Here is a 19,727-nt window from a genome sequence, read left to right as displayed (position 1 = left end):
CGGGGGCATGGCGGAGGTTTGGGATCTGGGGCATGGCGGAGGTTTGGGATCGGGGGATGGCGGACGTTTGGGATCGAGGAATGGCAGAGTTTTGGGATCGCACCTGCCCCCTTAGAGTGCTCGGGTCAGGCTTGCAGGGAGCTGCTCGCAGCCCTGCTTTAGGCCCCGTTGTTTATGCTCCGGCTCCTGTGCGCCCGTCCTGTTTTGTGGAGTTGTTGTGGGGATTTTATCTGCCTTGGCGTGACTTCTGTGTGATTTCTTTCATTCCTAAGCAGTCGTTTCTTCCATCAGAAAAGCAGCTGACGTTAATTGTAAGGGAGGTTTTTTTTAAATAGAGAGGGAGGGTAGGGAAGTTGACAACTCCGCCTTCTAAAACAGGCTCGGTGTTTTTTTCAGGTTGGCTGCTGGGTGGGAGCTTTTTCACATCCATGTATAGAATAGAAACTACACTGTGGGCCTTGTACTTTCCAGGGCTGATTTTCTTGTAACTGGAGCTCTTTGCACGGATAAAAACCAAGAGCTGACCTTTTATGTGCTGGGTTTTGGATGAGTTTATGTGTCTGTTTCTGTGTTTCTTCTTAGCGTGCTTTTGTATCTGCTGCAGTTTCCATTCACGGATCACAGTTATGTAAAGCTTTCTGTGTTAACAGTATATTCATTCGAGATTCATAGCACAGATCCTGTCTCTAGGGCCACACAGCTCCACAGCATCGTTATCAGGTCACTGCTTCCAGCTGACCTGTCTCACAGTGGGAGCGGGATGTGGCATGTGAGCTGCCGAGTGGAGGAAATCAAGCTGAATTCTGAAACAGCCTTTCCTGATTCTCTCATTCATTTCTAATCCTCACTGCTGAAATACTCCTGTTCGTGTGAAATTATAAAACTTCAGCCTCCTGCAGTTGAATTTGCCTTTCCTGGGACTAAAAGTGTTTGTGGTTGTCTTGCCATGCAGGCATGGATGGGCAGTGACTGGAGCATGTCCTGCCCTTTTGTTACAGAGATACAGTAGGGTCAATCCTCCCAAATTTTTTATCTCAGTGATATTTCTGAAAAGTTCTATGCAGCATACTTCCTTCACATACTAGGAGTATTTTTTATTTGATTTAGTGTTTCCTGTACTCTTTCCAGTAATGCTTTTATCTTGATTCTGATTAGTTGAAATATCTTGAGTTACTTCAGAGTCTCCATTCCATCAATGAAGCAGGAGAGAGGATGAGACAAAGCTTTTGCCTCAATCAATATTACATTTAAATATAATGCACTTGCCTAGAAAGTTGTTTTGGCACTCCCTTGGCGCAGCAGAGAGCTTGTCAGACCAGACTTTGGACTCAAAGCAAAATCTACATCTTCATGTTTTCAAAACAAAGCCTCCCCACTGTGACTTTCTGCTCATTTCATGTATTTACTTTTATCCTGTAGTGATTGAACCATCCTAGAGCCATTGTGGCTTTCTAACATGCTTGTTCTAAAATTCAAGTGCCTATAATTTTTCTTTTGATAGTAATTTACTCTAGGTTTTCTCTAGAAAGAGAGTTCTCCTCTTTATTCTGTATATTGATTCTTAAATGTTGGCTTTCTAGAAGTGCAGAGGAATGTTTTTGTTAATCTGAGCACAATTTTGACTTGTTATAGTCAAACAACTTTATTTTTAAAAATGACCTTATTGGAGTGTGGCAGAATAAGTGCTTTTGGATGAAAATAAAATTTCAAAAACCCCATAAATTAAGTTACACTATTATGGAGTACATTTAGTATGGAGGGATCTGGAAATAGTAAAAAATGCCTGTGAGCTCAGTGAGCTCAGTAACCAAATGTTTGATTATTAAATCTGTTGTTTTCTTAGGTGTACACAGATCCTGGACTTTAATTGAGTAACCTGTATCCTGCTGACCAAGAAACCAGATTTAAATTCTTTTTAGTTGTTTGGGTTGTTTTTTTCCTTCCTTCTTCCTTGGAAGAGCTCAGCAGTGGCTCCCTGTTCACTTCAGTAAGTATTGCTTTGAAAATAATACTCAGCTTGCCTAAAATCTTGGTAGATTTAGCTCTGTTTGACCTGGTCTATTTGTAGAAAGAGAAATGATCCTGGCAAGGATTTTGAGGGTGTGATTTCTTCCCAGAAAGGAGTGGGAGGAGCATCAGTTTGATAAGAAATATCAAAATTGGAAAGGAACAGATAAAATAAGGATTAGGATTGTTGCCACACCAAAGAAGGCAAGATTACAAAAATGAGCTTTCTCTGCAGCAGAAAGCTTCTTCTGCTTCCCTCCTTCCTCTTTCTCTCCTTCTCTCCATTAAGGAGATGAAGAGATGAAATCTTCTGATGGTTTAAACCCAACCATTGTTTCAAGCTCCCACTCTGAGATGTGTTTATGTCTGCCCCCATTGGCTGAAGGGTTTTGCCATCGTAGCTCTACGGAGAGGACAGAGATCAGTGCTGCTCTTTGTTTCATCAGCTCAAGTACAGGACAGTTAGGACTGCTTGAAGATGTAGTTTTGATGTAGTTCAGATGTGCCTCTGCAGCTGGCTTGTCATCAGTGGTGTAATGAATATCTGGTTTTAATTAGCATTTAAAATTCTTACATGTTCATTTCAAAATAAAAAGAGTTGCCCTGAATATCGAGGTTAACTTTCTTGGAATACATTGGATGGCTTTTCCTTAATGCAGAAGCCAGAATAAGAAACCCTTCTGTGTTACAATCAATGAATTTGCCTCTCATGTAGACTTTAACTGCCTTGTTTTTACCTCTGCTTTTTCCCTAGATGACAGTGTGCTGCTAATGGGTGTAAGTAAATTAGATGTCTTGTACCGAAAGCTTCTCCTCACTAAACTGTTCATCAGAGGATGGGGAAAGCCAGAGGATCTGAAAAGGTGACTTGTTAAAAAGTAACAGCATAAAGGAAATGTTACATTAAAGGAAAATAACCTAACCCTTGAAGTAGCAACAGTAATTGCTATCCTGTATTTAAAATACCAAAAGTGTTTATCTGCTCCAGAAATCATGTGTTTCTATACCAAGGGAGTAACTGGATTTAAAAGAAGCCTTTAAAGGATTTGCAATTTTTTTCCTGTTTAAAGAGGCTCTTCTTGGGAAAATGTCTGTGTGTACAACTACATTTTTACTTGTGTTTATCTGATGACATACTTGAAAAACTATCTCTGCAAGTGTTTTCCAAAAGCAAAATTTGATGAATTGCTACAGAAGAATTGTTTCTGTTTAACATTGAAGTGGTTCTTGCTATCTTTCTGTAACTTCCTAATTAGTTTTAAAAGTGTAAGATTTAATCAGAAGTTTCTCTCACAGCCCAAAGTAGTACTATAAAAGTTGCCCAAAAGTCTTTCTTTTTAGTTGTCTTGAAAATAAGAAAAAATGGAAACATCTCCTAATTTTTTAAGCATTTGATTATTTTTATTAATTACTATTGAGATTAACACTTTGAAGTTGAGCATTTGTATTTCTTAAGTATAAAAATGAAGTGATAGTATATATTTTCTGCATTGTGCAGTATTTAAATAGGAAATGATAAACCTGCATTTAATAATAAGCTCACTCTTATGTATATGAAAATCAATAAAGAAACATTTGAAAACTACTGAAATAAAATTTTGTGCACTAGATAGCAGTGGAGTTTTATGGGAGCTTGTTCTTGGTTTCTTTTCAAGTCCATGTGCGAGATCTGATGTGGAAATGGCACTTGGATTGCTTTGTGTGTCTCTTCAGTTGATATTTCTCTTAAGTGGCAGACTTTCCTGCAAAATGACAATGTTGGCTTTGGTTGGAATAACCAAAACCAGTGGGGTTTGTTTTGATTGCAGCATTTCTGTATTCTATTCCATGTGTGTATCCAGAATGGGATGCTTTAATGTTATCAAACCCTCTCTTTTAAAGACCTTTGGGTTCCTGGTGAGACACAGGGAAGTTTCAGTGCCCCATCTCCCTCCAGTCCAAATGTGTCTCTGTAGAGGGAGCCTCTGACTGATGCTGCTGCTCCCCAGTTTAAGGCTTGGCCTGGGCTCTGGAGGGTGATCACACCCACACCAAACAGCAACAGGGGAGTGTTGCTGGTGGTAACAATGATATCAGCTACAGTTCCTTCTTCATTCAGGGGAAAAACCCTCTCCCACCAGATCAAAAGTGGGGGGGGAAGCAGGAGGACAACTTGCTGGTCTGAAAAGGGGAAGAGAGTTTTGTTCTAGTATTGCCCCTGACTGGGAGGATGATGAGCTGTTCCCCAGCAGCCTGGCTTCACCTGGGTGAAGGAGGAGGAATGCTGCCTCCTCCTGACTCCTCACACTGCCTCGTGGGAGGAGGGGGTTTGTTTTTGTTTAACTCATCACTGTGATGGTGAGTGATCATTATTCAGTCTTATCCAAGATTGAATGACAGACTGCCTAATCTGAAATTTTGTGTGCACACCCTTGATGTGATGAATGGTAATATCCTAACTCTTTGTCCTCAACTCATTAGCAAGGGTTGAAATTCCTCAGCAGAGGTGAGATTTAGCCTTCAGTATGCACCCAATTCTAGAAAAAAGACATAAATGTAGTATTTTTAGAAGTTTTATTGCCAAACAAAGCATCTCTTCATTTAGCTTACCATCCACACTCACATCTCACATCCTTACCCTTGCTTTCTCAGAAATACTTAATGCACTTGCTATTTTCCATAAGAAAAGCAAAGGTTAAAAAGTAGAGCTATTTTTTGTGTGCTGATAAACTGGATTTTCTTTCCATTCTTTGGGTTTTCTGTGGTGTTGGGGAGGTGAAGAGGTCATTCCTGTGTACTTTTCACTCTTTAGCTTCTCAGGTAAGGTGTGTATTTATGAGCAGAGGAATGAGCAAGTTATGGAGTATTTAAAGTTGAAGGGGCCAATGTGAGGGCATCAAGTCAAAATCCCTGTTCAAAACAAAGCTGACTTTGTTTCTTCAAGTCTCTTGGCACTTCATCCCTTGAGGATGAAGATCATTTCTAATTTCCCTGGGCTATTTTTTCATGTGCTTAACTGTGAAAGCAATCTTTCACTTTGCTCCAGGTGGGATTTCTTACATTGCAGCACACAGCCATTGCCTCTTGAATGTTCGTGTCCTTCAGTAATCTTGTCCTCTCAGTGTATACCTCTGAGAAGAGTTTTCTTTCATTTACTCTGTGTGGCTCTGCAGCCCATTTAACTAGCAGAAGAAAGCAGCCAGATTTGCCTCTTAGTTTTCTGTTTCCCAGCAAGGAACCTGAGAGTTTTTTGAACTCAAAAGCATCCTGTGGTAGCTACCTACCCTATGGTGGCCTGATTAATCTGTAAATGCAATGCTGGCTTCATAACTTTTATTTGTTTGTGGCTTACTTTAGCTCCTGAAATTTTATATAAATATGTCTCTTCTTTTTTTTAGATTAAAAGTTGAATCTTCTCTACTTGTTTCCTTTCAACAGAATATTTGAATTCAGAAAGATTATTGGAAACAGGGAAAAATGCCAGAAGCTGGTTTCCAAGGATTACCCAGTGTTCATTGACAAGGTACTTCAGAGCAAGAGATTATGTGATTTAACTACATTTATTTTTTTTTCCTAAGGGTATATAAAGGTGAAATAACTTGGTACTTAACACCAGGCTACTTTTATAGGCTACTGGAAGAGAATGGAAGGAAATAGAGACTAAAGCAGTGCCTGTACAGATACTTTTTTTTTCCCAGTAGTACAATAGTTGTGCAGTGAGATGTCAAATGTTAAAACTCAAAAAGTGTTCAAAATTTAGTCTGTGTTATCAAATGTGTTTAAAATAGGGCAGCATTACACCTTTGTTTGATTCCTGTAAAAGGTTATTTAATAAAAATAAAGTTGAAAACAAGTGGTTTGACCCTGTTGATAACATATATCCCTATTTTTAGGAGTAGGCCTCAACTTTGGGGTTTTCTAAGCAAGTTTTTTATGCTGTAACAAATTCTACTTTAAGAGATTTGATTTCAGAACAAGTTAGAGGCTGACAGAATATTTATTGCTGTTGTCCCATTCTTTCTGCAGGTTGAGGGGCAATCAGACTGTAAAATCCTTGAGGGGCACTTCATCTCCCCCTTGGCTCACTGTGTCCCAGGTATCCTGCCAGTCGAATCTCTTGTAGCAAGGTAAGAGAAACCAAGAGGTATTTCTGAAATTAATGCTGCAGGGAAATAATGGTCTGCAAGTAGTTCTATTGTGCAGCTAATTGATTGCAATGCAAACAATCTGTAAAATAAATCTTATTCATGTGATAGTTCAATCTATACATTAAAAAAATATATCCACTAGCAAAGTATTACTTTTTTTTTTAGTGTAGAAATCATATTGCACAAAGCTGTGGGATATCCTGAATTTTTTGAATTATTGATTTGGGTTTTGCAAATGAGGGGTATGCTGGAAATTTAGAAGAGTAGTTACTGCTTTATATGTAGCAGGAGAAACTGTTTATATGAAAACATATTATGTTGTATTTGAAGGAGCCTTTCCAGCTTTCCATTTCCATTGAATACAAAAATTTTGTATAGCAATAAAGTAGCAGACTGATTCTATTGTAGCCAGAGAATCTGGTTCCTTTCTTACTTGGCAAACAAACTAAAAAAAAATTTAAATCTTACAGAAAGCTGGAGGCTCCCTAACAGTCCTGGTTTCACATTAACACTTCTTTGCAGATGAGGAGTGGGTTTGCAAATGGAGCATAATTTCTGTTTGCTTTTAGTTTGGAGCTGAACTGTCATGATGGATTTTTTTTCCCCAGACTTTGTTTGTTTCATAACATAAACATAAAAGTTGAGTTTAAACATAAACATTGAGCTGATACTGACATTGGAAATTTTGTCAGTAATTCTGGTTTGTTTTTATATGTGTGCTTAAGCATGTAACATTAAGGAATGTGAGAAAAGTGTTGATTTAAGAAATCAGTTCTGTTCTACCTCTACTGGTTAGAGAAAGAAACTATCTGTTAACATTATCAAACTAATTAGTGCCACACTGGACAATGCAATATGATTATTGTTTCCTTATCTCTGCTCTCTTGTGCTTTGTAGCCAAGTTATGATAATTGTTATTCTGGCCAGTATTGTGACAGTTTGGAAAGCTGTACAAATTTCCCTCAAGATGGTATGAATGTATTTCCTGAAGTGTAACACTCTTGTAGGTAACAGTGCTCCATCTTGTGGGGAAAATAGTGGTGGCTCAGAAGGGATTTTTTTTTCAGTAGTTTAAACTGTAAATAAGTAACAGCAGAAGAGATTAATTGATTGATGTTGAGTGTATAGAATAATTTCGTGGTTTGTATGCTGGGGTTTTGATATTTTTTTTTATTTATTACTCATCTTAATCTTCAATTTCAGCTGTTGTGCCTTCAGGAGAAAAGTAGCAATGATGCCTAGGAGAGCTGGACATGCTTGTTTAGGCTGCTCTTTATCTGAAGTTGCATTTCTTCACTCTGCAAAGTTTAAATTGTGATGATGAGGTAGTAGTCTTTTTTAGGAACATGATCTTTCATCTTGGCTCCTTTTCTTGTTTGGCCTTTCTTCTGTCCTACTTTCAGATTCCTTTGTTTGCTGAATGTGTTCATGAAAAATGATGTTGCTGAATTGCTGGCAGTTTGCCTGCATGGGTTACAAATATTTCTGTTGTTTTGGTTTTGCTTTCTAATTAGTTTCTCTTGATGCAGCTTGTTAATAGATATTCTTATTCTGCTAAAATAGATGCTTTTTCTCACAGATTTCAGTTCATCATACCCAGAAGATGGAATGGCAAGCACAGACCTGTGTGCATTCATTTAGCAGGCACTGGAGACCATGTGAGTGTGTAAAATGTAAAATTGATTGTTACTGAGAAATGAAATCATAAATTTTGCCTTATCTGTGTTGTTTGTGCATCTTGTCTTCAGCACTTCTGGAGGAGACGCACATTAATGGCACGGCCAATGATTAAAGAAGCCTGTATGGCTTCCCTGCTGCTAGAAAATCCTTACTATATCCTTTTGTGGAAAACACAGTCCTAATGTCCCCTCTGGAAGCTAGAAGAGTTACCACACTCATAAAATATCAACTTTTTGGTACCCAGTGGATAGAAGCAAAGAAAGTATGGCCATTATGTGAAGCACAATTCTATGGTACCTGAGGTTAACTTCTGAGAAACTTGCTGTTACCACTTCAGATTTGGGAGGGTTTTTTAAAAACAGTAAAGTTTTATTCTGTCATTTTGTATAACAGTATTATTCTGTTTCATTAAGTTACACTTTTTTCCTACCCATATATCTGACAACAGTAAAAAGTTGCAAACTGCATCATTGAAATAGATGGAATTTATTGCAGTGACAATAAATTTTGACAGTTTAAATTCCAAATTTCAATTAATTCATGCTATTTATGCATATTATTTAGCCATTTTTAAATGACCAATTTTGATAAAGCCTTTTTTACTTTCTTTAACTGGAGTCTTTTACATGGCTGTAGAAAACCCAAGGATCAATTGTAAGTATTCCTGTTACATTTATTGATACCATGTTTTTAAAATACTGCTTTTCTTTTCTTTTCTTTTGATCCAAAAGTTGTTTAGACTTTGATAGCTTATTAAGAAAAAAACATTTCAAAAACCACTTGTAACCTGCCAGTGTGAAATTGGAAATTGTCTGCTCTTTGCTAAACTGCTTTGGGTGTTTTGTTAGGAGATCTCAGGGATCAGGAGTGTTTGCACAAGATGAACTTGCAGTATGGAGTGAGATGCAAACATCTTTTGTGAGTACAAGCCAGGGCCATTTTATATTCCTGACTCACAACTGCAGTACAAGTGCTGCTGTTATATTTCAGTCAGCTCTGCATAATCTTTGCTCAGACAGCATATTTCCATTATAATTTATAGAATAAATTATAATTGCTAGGATTTTGCTTTTCCAAGACCTTTTAGCGATTTACAGGCATATGAATAAACCTGGTGTTGATTGGTTGTTAGTCAGGACACTATGCAATATTCAGTATTTTACAGGATTTATTTCTTCAGTCAGTTTCTTAAATTGGAATTGGCAATTGGTAGTCTAGATTTTTTTAGTTTTTACATTTTCCAACCCACAGACTTATTATCAGAATTCAACAGGATATGTGTCTGAGGCAAAGCTTTGTCTCCCAATATTTCTGAAAGTCCAAATATGAGTTGGTGTTTTAATCCTTTTTAATCCTAACTCAGATATTTAACATGACTAGAAGACACAGAGAAGGTGCTTTTTGTAAGATTATAGGAAAATGACAGGAGAAAGCTTGTACTGGAATGCATCCATTGGTAGGTTAATTTCCAGTTATGGGGACTCTAATGCCCCAGTAGGTGATTGTCACTCTCCAATGCAGGGTCACACAGCCCCAGTGTAACAGGTGACAGTGTTCAGTAAATACAGCAGCTGCAGAGGGCTGAGGAATCTCACTGAGCTGTAGGAGAGAATTGCATTAGGCTGTAAATGCTGCTCTGCAGCAGCTCTGCTCATTTCTGTGACTTCACAGTGAGCTTTGTCCTTGTGCTTCAGAGTGTCGCAAATGTGACGCTGGCATGCTGGCAGGAGGGGCCAGGAGCCCTTTGTAACCTGGCTGTGGTACTGAGAATACTCAGCCCCACTCCCCAAGTTAGAGGTCTGTTATTTTTAGAGTCCCTCTGATGGCTCAGCCAAATAGATTTCTACTTGTTTTGTGTCTTCTGTGTTTTAGTGCTTTGCAGTACACTGCCTGAATTCTCAATACTGTGACAAACTTCCCACTTTACAGTTTCAGTCTTACAGTGACACTGATGAGTGCTTCCAAAGCTGACATACTGATTGCTCTTCAAATGTTGTGTGCAATTTTTCAATGGTGTAAAACAGGTAAATAAGAAAAAAAAATCCTTGTTTCTGCAAACAAGCTAGTGTATGCCTAGGACTGTATCACTTTGATTCTATGTCTAAAATATCTGCTACAACTTCACAGGACAGAATATTGCTACTAATGAGATGCTAATGTTGGTAATTGTTTCCAAAAGACCAAGCTGTCAGTGATATTACATTAAAAGCATAGGCAGGTGTCTATCTCTAGTCCTCATTTAGACAAAAAATTACAAGTGTCAGAAAATCTGGGCTTGCTTTTTCCTCCTGTTGAATCAACAGGAGCTCAGCTCCAAAATTCTCTGAGATTGTGCTGAAGCTGTGTATAAAAGTATGTATAGAATGATAAGAACTGTCAGAGTCTAATCTTAGAAAATAAACCCTCTATTTTCCTTTTCTGGGGAGAAAAGACGGTCATGTTTAAAAAATGTCTCGGACCTGTTTGTGATGGGAGGAGCTCTAATTCTAGAATCGGCAGCTCTTTTGCACTGGCTAGAGAGAGAAGGCTATGGACCCCTAGGGATGACTGGAATATCCATGGGAGGACATGTAAGCTTTTATATCTCCTGTTCAGTAATTTTTTTCTTTCAACTTCTCATTTGATCATGTAGCATACGGAAATAATTTGTTTTACAGTGTTGATCTCAGAAGTGCTTTAAAATAAACACTTGGAGTCATGAGAAACAAATTGTTGGCAATTCTCCTGTTCTGTGGTGCTGAATTAGTGTAATCCTTAATATGTACTGACAAATCATAGAGCCCTTTGTCAGCCATCTCCCAGCAGGCTTAATAAGAATATAAACTTCTCACATAATTGTTTTTTTTCCACAAGGATGGGGGGCAGAAATGTTTGCTGAAAGAAAGTCTGCACTGATCGATTGCTAATTCTCCCTCTTTTCCTCCTTTCTTCTTGCTTAAACCTTTGTGTTTTAATGCATTGTGTGAAATACCCCCTCTTTGTGGGCATGTTGTAATTGAGGTGACTTTTGGTGTCAGTGATCATTGGTACTGATCAGAGATTTCTGTGGTGAGGTGGATAACATTTTCTGTGTGACACTGTGCATGCTCAGACTAAACCAGCAGTGTATCACTAAGGAAAGAATAATGCAAAGTTAAAATGTCTTGTGTCTGTGCAGATTCTCACAGCTCTGTGAGACACAGGTGCAAAGCTGATTAAAACAACATACTTTTCTTTGTTTGTTAGGAGCTCAGTAAATAATGTTGGTAATGGTAGTGTTTCCCAAAAGGGAAATATTCCCCTAAAGCACAATTTTATAACTGTAAATGTCATAAATGTACAGAGCACCTTTGGTTTACATCAACATCACCCTGCTGAATCAGAAACTTCTGTGAAATAAGTGATATTTGATGTTGGTCCTCTACAGAGTATGTTTTGCAATGGAAGGTTGTAAGCATTCATTCAGTTCTACCAAAGGGGAAAAACTTCTACTGGAAAGAATCGGAACATAGATATGTGGGATTCTTATAACTTTTTATTAATAAAAAATAATTAGAATAGAATTATAGTTCAGTTGCATAAATCCACATATTAAAACATCTAGAACAGACACGAGGTGTTTGGTATTAATAAAACAAAATTTGTCAAGTACTTATCATGTAGGTACATAGTTCTGTACATTCAACTTACTTGCTCTGGCTTTTTCTGGGATAAACAGAAATAGTCACAAAAATAAGTTCTGAGAACTAATGCAAAAGTAATAATTCAAACTTAAAGGACAGAAAAAGACTGCTTTTAACATGTTGAATTACTTCTCCTTCAAATTTTGTTTCCTGTATACAAATTTTGAAAGTATAGTGTTTTAAATAGTCCTTCTCATAGATTGCCTGTGTTTTGCCTTGAAATGAACTTGCAAGAGCTTGATGGAAAGCTTTATAAAAGTTTTTTATGGTTTTAAACAAGAAATAACTTGTATTAGTTTTTATAATGATAATTAATGGATTACAAATATAATTAATTGAATTTTAATTGTAATAGATGGAATATTTAGTAAATATTCCATTGGGAATTCTTATAGCCAAATGATATTCAGCCTTGAAATGAGTCCTTTCCAGAGCAATGTTTATTTTTTAAAATATCATTGGAGACTAGATAGTAACTTCTAAATAGGTGAAAGTATACCCAGCTGCCACAGTCCTTAGCTCTTTGGCACCACATGTTTCATAAATACCATGTGAACAAAGAAATTGAAGATGAGAGAGTTCTTTTTACCATATTGTGAATTCAATATTAAAATGTGTAATAAGTGCCTTTGATTCTAGATGGCTTCACTGGCAGTGACAAACTGGCCTAAACCATTGCCATTGATTCCATGTCTTTCCTGGTCAACAGCCTCTGCAGTCTTCACTACGGTAATTAACAAATTACTAAGTACATTTTTTGTTAATGTGCTAGATTATGATCAGAAATGTAACCTCAAATATTTGGGCTGGCCACAAGGGAGGTGGGATTCCATGTCCTGTGTTATAATATGTGTTTGTGCTTTGATTGCAATAATTCTGAGGGCTGTCTGGGAACAGAATTCCACTGAAAAAATCAGGACAGGAACAGGTGAATTTCCCGCATGTATCATTATTTTAGAGTGACCTCTGGGTTTTACTTGTGTACTGAATGCTTTTGTTTATCATCTCAGGGTGTGCTGAGTAAGGCAGTGAACTGGAGAGAGCTGGAGAAACAGTATTTCACACAAGCTGTGTATGAAGAAGAAATCATTCAAATGCTTGAATATTGTGGAGTAAGTATGGTTTATTTTACCCAGCTGCTAATATTTACACACACAAATCTAGCAAATAATGCAACTGCTTTTTACTTCCACTAAAACCAGACAATCCTTAGCTAGAACATACTGGCATGTTGTTTCTGTATGCTTTGATGAATTTAGTCTTTGAAGGAAAAACTTGAGAAACAAAACTAATATTTTGGTTGTACAATGAGTTTAAAGTGTAGCCCTTGCTACAAGTTTTTCCTTTGATCACACTTAGTGTAATCTACAACATAAAATGTATTCTATCAAAATTCTGATAAATGCCTTCTTTCTTCTTTTTCGCCTAAGATTCTTTCCTTTGTCATAGTTTTTTTTCTAATACCTCACAGCAGGAGAAGAGGAGCTGGGGTGCAGATAGTTGTTACTTGGGCACTTGCCATTTTTAAGTCAAATACACTCCACCAACACTGATGGAGAAGACAAAATGAAAAGAAGAAACATTTTTTAGCTTGTGTCACCCTAGTATTTAGAGACTGTCAATTTTTCAGTCTTAAACATAACATTAGACCTGGTTGCATATGTTAATTTTTCTATAATTATTATTATTATTAGGTTATTTAAGCTTAAATGACTGTAATTACAAATTCAGAGTTTAATATACAGAGAAAAACAATTGTTTATATCACAAACTTCTGTACATGTAAGTACCTCCTGCATTTTTTTAAACTGTCAGAAATGTAGAATTAAATTATCAAGAGGTTATGATGATCAGGATTTAATTGAATGACCTGCAAGCTGAAAATAGAAGTGAGGAGTGCTGGTAGAGTTTTTTTAAAGTTTTAATTTTTTTTTAATTATGACTTCATCTTAAAAATAAAATTAACCAACTGGTTTAAGGGAGAAACCCTTAACTGTTGTCTTTGTTTAGACGGATTCTTTCAAGATGGGACAAGACTTTGTGAAGAACTTCCCTGACAGTGTGGACAGTCTGGCAGACATGGACATGACTTCCAGAATATTCAGCTTTGAGTCTTTGAATGACACAGTATCTAAGGAATCTGTTCCCAGCTTTGCCACAAATAGAAGTGCTCTAAGTGCCTCTTCAGAAGGACTCTTAATGCAGGATGCTCCTAAAATGCAGTGCATAAATCAAACCTTTTCCACCAGTAGCAGTAGCAATAAAAACTTAACCAGCCCACAAGGACACAGGATAAATACAAGGAGGAGGAGTGACACTTTACAGAGAGAATCCTTAATGTTCATGAAGGGAGTAATGGATGAATGTACCCACGTAGCTAACTTCCCAGGTATGTATCTCTTTGTTTCAATGTGAAAAGCTGAATAAAATACAGTGCAGAGAAATGTATTTTCTTAAATGTAAACCTGCTGGCACCTTTGCTGACATATGGAAATATTGTGAGCATTATTCTGCAGTGTCTATTTACTACTCCATTTCCTAATTGTTTGTCTGTTCCTTCTTGATGGCCAACTAATGAGAAAGTTAATTAAAAAATGGCCTCTCAGTATCTTTACACATTTTTCTCCTCTGCCTTGCTGTGGTTTTTTTTCAGATATGAGTTAGAGCAAATTTGTATTGTCTAAAGGAAAAAAACACCTGTGTGATGTGAGTAATACCTAGGTGTAATTAATCTTAATTAATAAGGTTTTTCAAGCAGAAATCTCATCCTGACTTCAGATAGAAAGCAGCCTACATAGCTGAACCCCAAGCTTGAATGATATTACCAGTAAAAACATTTTGGGGGTCCTTCTGCAGGCTGGTGAATGCTGTTTCCCAGGACAGGCATAGCATATAGGGGGAGCTGTAGTCCAGCATTCCTTGGCCAAACCCTTTGCAGCAGTGCTACCAGGTGATTGCTTCCTAGAGCCGCCTTAAAAGGTTCTGCTGGAGTGGGGGCTCAGAATTCCTTTTGTGGTTTGTGCATGAACCTGATGCTGAAGGCATCTCCTACAACGTGCTTTGACTTCAGACACAGTTGTCTTTTAGTGTCAACGCTTTCTTGGTACTGAGCCCCTGTGCCGCCTCATTTCTTAATCCTGGCGTTCTGTACTCCATTGTACAAGTGTTTAGATTTAAATAAATGCTAAAAATAAATAAAAGGAAACACACAATAAAAGGAACCTACACCAGTGTAGATTCTTTCACTGCTAGCCAGAGATGTTTTGTGATGAATACCAGTGAAGTGCTTTCCTTAAAGATTTTAAAGTTATTTCAGTAGACAGAAAAAGCCCTGAAAGTGTTATTCCATGTGCAGACTTTCTTGTTTATCTGGACTTATCCAGGTAACACTTAGCTAAGCACTGACCTTTCTTGGAACTAAAAAGCATCTGTGACCCTGATGCACTTGTCAAAGTGATGGAGTCCATTGTGTCCATAGTCTCCCAGGTTTTGTCATTCTCTGGGAGACTTTGCATTCCTTGGAGTGAGGCCAGAGAGGAGCTTCAGAAAATCTGCCTAATGCTCCAATTTCATGGAAAATTGAATGGAAGACTTGAATTTATCTTAGCATTGCATATTCTCTATATATGATTTAGTATGAAAGAAGGAAAGGTTTAAATTTGTGACACCCCACTGCCAGTCATCTTGGCTGGTCAGCCTTTAACTTATCACATATTTTCTTTATGAAGGGAGAAATGTTCTGTGTTTAACATGATTCTGGTGTTATTTTTCTCAACATCATATTGGTGTTATTCCTGCTAGTTATCTGATTGGTGCAGTTCTGCTTATGAGTAATAAATATGTATAACAATATGTTAGGATTTTTATATTGCAAGTAAACCATGTAGGAAACAGAAAAGAAAGTGAACATAGGCTGTACTTTCTGACCTCTTGTATGAAAAGTTGTCTTTTTTTCCTCCTTGAGGGGAAAAGAATATATGAAACTTCCACTCTATTGAATTTAATAGTTCTTTTTGCCAATAAAAAGGGATCTCAAAGAACTGACATGAATGCTCTAGAGTTTTGTTGATAAGAGGAAAGAGAATTTTCTGTCAACTTCTCAAGTCTTGGAGGAATTTCTGCTCTAGGGGTGGGAATGGAAAGGGCTAGTTTGTTTTTCCACTGATGGCCTCACCACTGCAACATAAAAAACCAGATAAATTCTGCTGGAGACTTTTAGAACATGTAATTGTTTTAAACCTTCAAATAATTTCATTTTTTGTGAAAATAACATTTAGACAACAGAAATCTCAGCTGTGTTTCTATTTCTTAGCACAGATGAATTCAGTTGTGCTTTGTTATCCTTTAGTTCCAGTTGACCCAAGTTTAATCATAGTGGTACAAGCCAAGGAGGATGCGTACATTCCTCGCACCGGCGTGCGCAGCCTCCAGGAGATCTGGCCAGGCTGTGAAATCAGGTATCTGGATGGAGGTCATGTCAGTGCCTACCTCTTTAAACAAGGACTCTTCAGGTAAGGTGAACAGAAAGGTTTAAAATTAAATTTTAGATTTAATCAAAATTTTAAAAGTAGTATTTGCATGAATTCGTGCCTTAGTAATATCATGTGTTGATTTTCTAAAGACAGTTATGAAAATCAGTTTTATGAGTGCAGTTCTGTAGTTTTCAAAAAGTTAAATATTTGTGCTGGTAATTTTAAAATACAAGGGATTAGGAAGTCTATACACATAATTTAGGAAGTCTAAGCAAGAGCAAAAAAGAATAGCACTATATCAGGTTGATGTAGGCTAACCAGTAGTTTATTGCTATTTAAAACTTCGGCCTCACTTTCATGATAGTTGCCCAAAAATTTCAGTGCATGTCTCTCATGTGTTTGAGTAGAAAACTCCTAATTAATCTATATTTCCACTTGCAATAAACTTGGAAAATAGTCCTACTCATTCCTGAAACACAAATGTATTACTAGATTGAAGTGAGAGATCCCAGAAATAAAGGAAGGAGAAAATACCACCTGATACCACATTTTTCCTGAACACTGTTTTGAAATTGTGATGATAGTTTAGTAGACATATTTGTAAATATATGGAAAAATGCCACTTCTATCTGCCTTTTCCCAGATTATACAAATTCTGCTCTCCTTTCTTCGTTTCAGACAAGCGATTTATGATGCATTTGACCGCTTCCTCCAGAAATACACCATGTGATCTTTCTAATGCATTCAGACTGATCTCATTTGTAATTCAGCTTACTGGAACTCATGTTTGGAAAACAAGCCTCTTGTAGTGTTGAGCAGATGGTCACTCACTGTTGTAGGTAACAATTACCAGAAGTGGTAAAGTACCAGCATTGCTTTCATTTCAACCCAGTGCCATTCTGACACAGCTGCTTCAGCGTTACCTGTGAAAAAACAACAGCAGCTCCTGTCAGTGCATGAATGGTTCATGTACTCCATGTCTAATCAGATGGTGTGTTCCTTCAATTCTGAGTAAATTCTGAATCGTGTGCCAGTAGAAAACAGACCAATCAAGTATTGGAAGAATGTAAAATGTGCTGTGGGGCTAAGCTGCTCCCTTGTGTTTGGTGTAGTTTTGGTTTGTTCCAGATACCTCGGTTATCTCTCGCTTCCTCATGGCCTTGCTGTTCCTATTGTGTTGTACCGTGGCTTTGCCAGCACTCAGCCTCTTGTGTTTGTCACTGCTTTTCTCTTCAATTATGAATTGAAAATGAGCCTCAGCAGAAGGCTCAGCGCCACATCTTGGAAAGAGAGACTTTGACAATCCAAGGAAAAGTGAGAGAGAGATGGTTTCATTCAATACGTCTGTGAAGTTTTCCTGCCACTGAATCAAACCGTGCCATTACAGAAGGATCATGTAGCAATTCATCAACCAGCTTCACAAAACTGGAATAAGTGAAAATCAAGTGTCTGGTAATTAATTGTTTACATTAATTCAGTTGGATAACATAAGCTTTCAGGTTTATTTTCTTTTTTTTTTGATTGATAGATGAAATAGAAATATTGTTTTACTTTCTAAGCACTGGCTGATTCTAAGCGGTTAAATTGACAGCAGATTATATGGTGCTATAAAGACCTGTTGGAAATATTTCAACGGATGTCCTTTCTAAAGTGCACTCAGTGCTGATATGCAAAACACACTTGCACTGTATAATTTAAAAGAAACGTGAGACTAAAGGTTATTGAAACAGGTTTGCTCCTTATTTTTCAACACTTGTCTAATTTAATTGGATGGAAAATAAAGAAATTTGGATTTTGAACACATTTAAGAAAATCCAAAGTCTGTTGTTTCCTCTTTTGGGATCAAAAATGCCAACAAATTACAGCAGAATAAAAGGTTGTCATGTACCAACTGTGTGGGTATCTCTCCACATCTTTTTTTTTTTTTGTGGTAATCTCCTATAACATTCTTTAAAAACCAATCTGCAGAGAAGTTGAAAACTGAAACACTTCAGTATTTAGTACAGTTACAACCAGGATTATTCTGAAACAAACAGAAAAATCCAGCCATTTTTCAGGATGTGTGACTTCTGCACCTTTCCAATCAAGCACTTTTCATCTCCATGGTTACTGTAAAGGTTTTTAGTAGGCAGAGTATGGAGCAAACAAAGCTCAGTTTATATATTCTTTTGGATTTTAGTCAGGTAGACAGGACTAGTAACTGTGAAGAAATCATTGTTCATTTGAAAATCAGGTGTGCTCAGATAAAACTGGAGAGAAACAATTCTGAATAACCCAAATGATGTAACAAAAAAATTTACTGAAAATGTAGAAGAGAGTCTAGTCTGCTGGAAGTTAAATTGCTTTTTCAAATGGTTCTTCATTATTTCTTTGGAGAGTGTTGATTTTATATGTGGGGAACAAGTGTGAAGTGACGAGCACATTTAAACACCAAATATTTGAAATTTTGGGTTTGAAATTAAATATTAGTAAGCTTACAAATTTAAAATTGAAGTCTTGACTAGTGTACTAAAAGATTCACAGGGTTTACAAGCATATTCATCAACTGAGAGTGCTTTACCAGAGCTCTGTCTGCTGTTCAGCAGCTTTTGGAGCTCTGACATTTTAAATGTAATTGTGTGCTTTGTGTCCTGCTTCTGTTGCAGCTATGAGAAAGGGAGATAACTGATGGCAAGGGAAAAGGCTTGAATAAATGCAAGAGAGAAAAGACAGATTTTGTAAAGGCCAGGAGTAAGCACAAAAAAAAATCAACTCTGCTACAAAGTATAACATGCCAAAGTCAATATTTTCAAAGCGCACAATACTGGGAATTACACAACTGATGGGAACTCTGCATCCTGAGGTTAGTGTCCCAATGGTATTACTAACAAGGTTTAACCTACCAAAAGTGCACAGGAGGAGGTTTAGGCTAATGCCACTCCTGCTGTGAGAGTGTCTTTTGGGACAAATGCTACTCCTGGTTCTGAGAGTGTCTTTGGGGACACACAGTGAAAGATTGGTTTCTGACAAGAATAAGGAATTGCACTTTGCCCTCTAACTGAAGTCGTGTTGCCAAATATGAAAGCCCAGTAAGCATTATTTAAGAAATTTCTCAGGTTAGAATAACAAAAAAAAAAAAAAAAAAAGGAAAAATGAGCTCAGTGGTTTATTTCTGCCACTTATCAGACATAGGGAGATGGTCTGGGAAAGGGGGAATCTTGCTGTGTACGTGTTTTTAACCCTTGGAAAATTGACTTTTTAAATCATATTTTAAGGTTAAATCCTAAGAAAGTATAAATAATCCATTTTGATGTTAAATGAGAACATGATTTTAATCCAAGAGTTGCATGAGAGAAATATTGTAATAAGGTTTCTTTTGTGTAGCAGGCAAACCATTCTGTATGTCTTAAATTTATTGTAAAACTGGCCTTGGTAATTTTTTTGGTTTTAAATTTTTTCAATAAAAGTCCTAAAACCATTTTGGTGTGGGGGGGGTTTTGTTCTCTCTTGTTAACAGGTGTTCAAAGTGCATCCCACTGTCATCCTGTAATCCTTTCTGTCCCTACTAGGGCTGTAGCACGAGGAGAACAGGTAGTCTACAGGGCATGATTAAAGCTTCTCACAACAAACAGTGCTGCTGCTTTGATGTTTTTCTACATGCCAAGAAACCTAGTAAAGAAAATAAGCTTGTATCAGCTAATTAAGATACCATTGTGGTTCCATTTTTACATGTGCCAGTGCAGAACTCATCTAATAATTGTCAGATGGAGCGTTTCCTATGTTTTTCCCCAAGGCAAATA

General features: G+C 37.2%; 1 protein-coding gene across 2 annotated transcripts; it reads left to right on the top strand.

Moving 5' to 3' along the window:
- The first annotated feature begins 1,848 nt into the window (after window positions 1–1,848).
- On the top strand, window positions 1,849–19,405 carry ABHD18 (abhydrolase domain containing 18). 2 transcript variants are annotated; one of them, XM_005429147.3, is made up of 13 exons: window positions 1,849–1,987; window positions 2,762–2,870; window positions 5,425–5,509; window positions 6,013–6,113; window positions 7,714–7,792; window positions 7,883–7,967; window positions 8,441–8,468; window positions 10,246–10,384; window positions 12,116–12,205; window positions 12,487–12,588; window positions 13,487–13,865; window positions 15,825–15,987; window positions 16,627–19,405. In XM_005429147.3, exons 2-13 carry the CDS (start codon window positions 2,779–2,781, stop codon window positions 16,676–16,678), a joined length of 1,395 nt encoding a protein of 464 aa, XP_005429204.1. In that variant the 5' UTR covers window positions 1,849–1,987; window positions 2,762–2,778; the 3' UTR covers window positions 16,679–19,405. The 2 variants fall into 2 exon arrangements, with proteins under 2 accessions (XP_005429204.1, XP_030919617.1); XM_031063757.1 differs by lacking the exons at window positions 1,849–1,987; window positions 2,762–2,870; window positions 5,425–5,509; ... (2 more) ...; window positions 7,883–7,967; window positions 8,441–8,468 and adding an exon at window positions 9,579–9,838.
- Window positions 19,406–19,727: the final 322 nt, after the last annotated feature.

The sequence above is a fragment of the Geospiza fortis genome, unplaced genomic scaffold (genome assembly GCF_000277835.1).
Source record: "Geospiza fortis unplaced genomic scaffold, GeoFor_1.0 scaffold276, whole genome shotgun sequence".
In the NCBI taxonomy this organism is placed as follows: domain Eukaryota; kingdom Metazoa; phylum Chordata; class Aves; order Passeriformes; family Thraupidae; genus Geospiza; species Geospiza fortis.
This window is presented reverse-complemented; position numbering and strand designations above follow the sequence as displayed.